This window comes from Papaver somniferum, chromosome 2 (assembly GCF_003573695.1).
Source record: "Papaver somniferum cultivar HN1 chromosome 2, ASM357369v1, whole genome shotgun sequence".
Lineage (NCBI taxonomy): Eukaryota > Viridiplantae > Streptophyta > Magnoliopsida > Ranunculales > Papaveraceae > Papaver > Papaver somniferum.
In genome coordinates this window covers 86,884,201-86,890,098 of record NC_039359.1, presented here as the reverse complement: position 1 = coordinate 86,890,098, position 5,898 = coordinate 86,884,201, and the positions used below count along the sequence as shown (strand labels likewise).

General features: G+C 37.0%; 1 protein-coding gene across 1 annotated transcript; it reads right to left on the bottom strand.

Annotated features, from left to right (window-relative positions):
- Positions 1-2,447: 2,447 nt before the first annotated feature.
- LOC113353670 (indole-3-pyruvate monooxygenase YUCCA2-like) lies at positions 2,448-5,253 on the bottom strand. The gene is made up of 4 exons (XM_026597199.1): positions 4,310-5,253; positions 3,476-3,724; positions 3,235-3,357; positions 2,448-3,030 (listed from the first exon to the last, which is right to left on the bottom strand). Exons 1-4 carry the CDS (start codon positions 4,994-4,996, stop codon positions 2,779-2,781), a joined length of 1,311 nt encoding a protein of 436 aa, XP_026452984.1. The 5' UTR covers positions 4,997-5,253; the 3' UTR covers positions 2,448-2,778.
- Positions 5,254-5,898: the final 645 nt, after the last annotated feature.

The following is a 5,898-nucleotide window of genomic DNA, read 5'->3' as shown; positions in this document are numbered from 1 at the left end:
TCATCACCAACAGCAACACAATGATGAATCCAGTGACATGAGCATCTCAGTTTATTCTCTTCCTCAACTGCTCAAACACTAAACCCAGTTTCATATTTCTTCATTTAAAACCCCCAATTCACAACAGCAGCAAATTATCTTCTAACCCTTGAAATTCATCTGAACCACCATTAATCTATTAATCATCTGTTTCTCAAATCGCCTCTTTGAACTAAAATTCACCACCATTTCCATCTGAATCTCAGAAGCAGATTCAGAATCCGAGCTTCAATTTCTGAGCAACTCTTCTCTTTTTCTCGATCTGTAGCAGCATCAATTTCAAACCCTAGATGCAGCAACAGAGAAGAGATTAATCACAAACATTAACAGCATCACCATCTTCCAGTTCTAACTTGATTTCTTCATTGAAGGCAACGACAACCCCGGCTGTATAATCTGCTGGTAATTTGATCGAAACACTAAAGAACCCATGAGGATAAAGGTCTTGTGAGACAAATCCTGAACCTGCACCAGAGATTTTAACGATTACTTCACAGTTGGAGGAACATGAAAAAGAACTGAAGAAGAAGTGTAATTCGACCATTAAAACAGATGAAAACATAACTTTTGAAATTGTGGGTTTGAGAATAATTTTCTTCCAGAAAATGGGTGCACGCCTGTGTTTTTCTGAGCGTGGATTTCATAGTAGAAAAGTCTGGGAGAATGGGTCTCCCTGTAGTTTTCACAAAGATTAAAGTGGTGGAATGAAAACGCATTCTGGGCTTTTACTTTTGTTATATTGGGCCTTTTTTTCCTTTGCCCATTACTAGCGTACAGCGCCAATAAGGCAACGCCAACGAGTCTCCTCTAGTTCCCTCGTTCCGTCAGTGTATCACACAGAACATTTTTTTTTTAAAACCAAATACAAATTATAGTGAAAGACCAGCAAAATCCCAATGGCACAAGTATGTGTCTACCGGACAAATCATTGATTCTTGGTCGTGCTCACTCATTTTATCATCACGCCCAGAGTGTCTTGGCCTTTTCAACAATGATGCACCAAATAATTAAAGTCAGAAAGGAAGATCAAAGTGCAACTGTGCAATTCAGCACACAGCTGAGACCCACATTTCACTCGCACTACAGTGATATGTCTTGATCATCTATCTCTCCAGCTACAACAAATGAACGACATATATGGTTAGGAGGAGCTCTCCAAGATTTTCATCTGATATTCTTCCCATACACATGGAAATGTCAACGTATTTTATCTATATATTGGTGGATTCAAAGGTCCATGCGGCCGTACGTACACTTGCCGGCCCGCAGCAGTGGCACATGCACTTTCACTTCCCATCTTGCAGCTGATTAATTTGGTGGATGATGATCATGTCACATGCGGGTTGGTGGGTGCCTGCAGGATGGAGTGCATGTCACTCTCTCGGCTTACATTACATGATTACATTTTGCTCCAAATTAAGCCTTGTTTCCCCCTTTGAGGGAGACAGCCAAATGAATACCCGATGAATAAGTATTGCCGTATGAATGTCGACTCTGGCATTCTGCAGCAAAAAGTAGAGCGAACTAGTATGTCTTTGCAAGGTGCATCAGTTCTTCAAGATTCTTCGTTTTATTCTAGCTTCCTTCGGACTAAAGAACGGTTGCATACAAAAATCTCGAGGCTGTTTTAAAATAATATTACGTATCAGCAAAAATGATATACTCCGTATTCATTATTTTTTTCTTTTATTTTTATCTAAAGAATAGACCAAATTAAAAAAGTGAAAGTACGGTATTCGTCAAACTAAAATCTTCTCAAATGATCATTCCCACGCGCTAAGCCGCCCCTATAGTTTCTTACTGTGAAATTACCATACATGTACAACACCATTATTCATTTTTGGGGACTTCATATCAACTTGTAAGTTGCAGAGTTGGGAGTGGTCCTTATATGAGCTAAGGATGTGTTCTTATAATATGGCCAGTAACGCGGCCTCGATGCTTTTCTATGGTACTTTTGCTTTTCTTTTGGCACCATCATCTTTAAAAAAGATACCCAAAGACAGAGAATATGAGATGATATGCAGCTCCATCAAAGGTCATAGTGTTCGCTATAAACATCAATAGCTAGCTGTACTTCTAATCTTGAAATTTAACTACAAACATCAGTGGCGGTGTACTTCTATTCTTGATGTTTAGTTACAGACACAGACATCAATGGTTGTACTTAATGGGATATAAGTGGTGGATATATGGGTATGGATGCGCACCTGCGCATATATGACCTATATGTCTACACGAGAACGTGCACCTAGCATATAGGAGGTTGAGAATGTCTATGTAAATAACGTGTTCTCTATCATTTTTTACTAAATTTGCAACAAAATAAGAGGAAACGAAGGACAATTTCGCATAAAAATTCGACAACATACACTGATTAAAACTGATTAAATTGAGTATAGGTTAAAATTAACACAATGACCATTTCACCTTGAAAACATTTCTAATACCCTAAATCCTTCTAGCTACGTATCTTCAATTTTTCTTTCTCTTTGTCTCACTCAATCTATGAAATAATCTCTAAATCGAGAAAAATGTCAAAAATGTACAAATAAGTGATACCTTCTCAATACAACAATCTTTTTGTCACTCCTTTTATGCCTTTTCATTTGTCCTAGCTACATATATATATATATATATGATTAAAGCTAAAAAAAAATCTCCCAATCCTTTTTCAGAACCACCTCAAACGTATCCAAATCAATCAATCAAAATATATTTCACCGAGTCTTTACTCAATTAGTGTCCTAATGATGGTGGCGGTGGCGGTGGCGGTGATGATGATGGCGAGTAAAAAAGCGCAGATAAATAATGCTTTGAATCGGCTTTCCATAAAAGCTCAATATCTTGAGCAATTTTCTTTGCATCCATTGAAGTACCAAGTAACCCACGTTTGGTGAACCCTACTGAGTAGAGCCCGTACTCGCCTTTCCATCCGTTCGGAAACGGCTTTTTCGGTAAACCATCTTCCTCTGAAAACAAATTTGTATCCTGGAAATCATGCAAACAACAAAAATTAGTATCTTGCACTTGGATGATCTTTTTTGTGTAACCCTCTCTGCAATGGGACCATTTTTGGTATGTGGATTGTCAAATTTCGAAAACAAAGCCTCGAGAGTACTTATTGCAGAAACTCATGAAATGAGCTTATATTTGGATGTAGCTAGAAAAAAAAAACATAAATAGGTTGGTTACCTTTAGCCAAGATGGTACATTGCTTTTGTATCCGGTGGCTAAAATTATAGCATCAAAATCTTCAGCTCTCCCATTGACAAAGTGCACCTTATGAGTGGAGATTTGCTTTATGCCAGGGCACACCTGCACCATTGCCAACATGAACTTATGTCAGTTGCGAGTCCAAATTCATGACATGTATTCGAAAAATAAGTCACTATCAAAAATATGTTATGGGGCACAGTCTTGCAAAGGTTCATACCTTGATAGAACCGGATCTGATTTCAGCTAATGTTCCAACATCTAATACGGGTGTTTTTCCGGTCGCCATCTTCAGTTCGATCGGACCGATTTTAGGTCGGTCGAGGCCGAGTCGGGATGTATCGCCAAGGAAAAACCAGGACAGGAACAGTAGGAGTTGATCGACATAGCGTACGTGAAGCCACTTGAGCAACCACATTGACAACCCAAAAGTTGATACCCCAAGCATCTCTCTTGGCAAGATATGCGCCTGCAGACACAGTAAAAAATGTTAATTAGTAACAAAATCTATGATTAGTTAGTGGGTAATTAATTAACCCCACTTTGAAAATCTTATTATTATGATTCAATTTTCCTTTTCTTTCTTCTTTTTAGTACTTTTAATCTGTATATTTCCAAAAGAAATATTTCTTTTTTTTGGTCTTGGAATTGCTCATCATATTTCAAGCATGCGTGTGAAACCCAAGAAAGTTTAAGAAAATAAAGAGAAGATTTTATTAAAAATAGCTAAAAAGAGTTCCTTTCGGTTTGATTCGATCATTGGAACTTAAAATCACACTTAAGAACAGATGGAAAAATTAATTTAATAACTAAAAAATATTTTTATTTATTTAAAACAGGAATGCCAGAGAAGAATAACAGTGTTTTACCTGAAAAGTTCATTTTAGTTTTTGACTTCTTTTTTACCATGCTTTTGCACCCACGAGCAAAAAAATAACTAAATTTTCCGGTAAAACATTTTTTAAAACATAACATAGGCTGTGAATGTATAAATTTTCCAGTAAAACTAATTTGAACTTAATTTGAGAAAAGAATGGAAGAATGAAAAGCTTACCTTATTTCTGACTACAAGAGAAGGACTAGCATCAGAGTTGCAGAGATCCAAACAAACTTCCATTCCTGAGTTTCCACAACCAACAACTAACACTCTTTTGCCACGAAATACATTGCCGCTTTTATACACGCTGGTATGAACAATTGGTCCTTCAAATTCATCCATTCCTTCGATTACCGGTACAATCTCTTCGGCATTCTCTCCGGTAGCCACTATTAACCATCTAGTCACGTATTCCATTTCCTCATTATGCAATCCTGTAGTCTTGACTCGCCATAACCCGAGATTGTGATCATATTCAGCACAATCCACGCTTTCGTTGAAATGTGGTTTTAGATCAAATTTTTTGGTATACGTTTCCAAATAGTCGACAAATTGCTGTTTTGATGGGTAAGTTGGAAATTCCGCTGGAAATGGCATGAGAGGTAGCTCGCAGAATTCTTTCGGAAGATGAAGACGCAGACGAGTGTAAGATTTTAGCTGCCATAAAGACGCTATGCAGTTAGACCGCTCTATGATGACGCTAGGAACACCTCTGTCACTTAGACAAGCTGCTGCAGCAAGACCAGACGGTCCGGCACCGACGATCACCGGACCTGGTACACAGACATGTCTCACATTTTTTGTCGTGTTCTTACCAAACGAATCATGAACTCTTTTTCCTTCCATTTCTTTTAAAAAGTCCATGACAATAAGAAAAATAAGAACGGAAGAAATGGTTAACAGAAATAACTACTTTTCCTTCCAACTGAAAGTTGCCAAGTAGGAAATGCTGAACTTAAAGTAAACCGAATAGGTGGTTGGTAAATCTTCGGACGGAACTTTATCCTTAACCCTGAACAACTGAACCGCAACAACTTGACTGATGAGTTGAGGCTAATCAAGATAATTGATTATGATAGAATGTTTTCTTTTCTGGTACTGGTAGGAAGAGGAGCAGAGGAGGAGAGATAGCTCTTGAATGAAGAGAGAAGATAAAGAGAGAGTGGGAGATCCAACATATTTATAGCAAGAAGTGGCTAATGGTAAAGGCAGTAAGCTATTGGAAGCTGGGGACCTCTCTTTAGTTATTTTAATAACTACCTTTAACCAACTATCTATAAGATATCATCTTCTCCAAATAACAAAATTCAATCATCATTTTATTTTATTTTTTTGATTCCTTATTTAGATTTTTATTTATAATTCAAGAGTGAAGAAGATTCACTTTTTAATGAATCATATAAATTGTCACTTAATGAGATTAAATCTTGATTCATAAAGCTGAATTAGGCAATGTGGACAAGTATTGAGCAAATTAAGTTAATTCCTTACTTGGAAGGCACATCAATGTAGAACAAGTGGTTTAAACTACTTGTCCCAATCAGGATAATTAGAAGCTTTCTACTGGTCTCTCCCTATTATTGATTTAGAATTTGGAAATTGGAATTTTGAAAGGCTATGTTTCTTTATTTATCTTATTATTATTTTCTTGTCAAAACTCTTTATTTGCAATGATCTTTGTGGAAGTACATTGCCAAACTTCCACAAACAATAGTATTTTTTTTGGTTTCACATTACGTTGTAGTGTTGATGATGATTAGGAGGAG

Coding starts and splice junctions, on each gene's coding strand:
- LOC113353670 (XM_026597199.1), bottom strand. CDS start 4,996: ATGGACTTTTTAAAAGAAATGGAAGGAAAAAGAGTTCATGATTCGTTT. Junction 3,725..4,309: donor CTCTTGTAGTCAGAAATAAG/GTAAGCTTTTCA, acceptor CTGTGTCTGCAG/GCGCATATCTTGCCAAGAGA. Junction 3,358..3,475: donor TCAGATCCGGTTCTATCAAG/GTATGAACCTTT, acceptor GCAATGGTGCAG/GTGTGCCCTGGCATAAAGCA.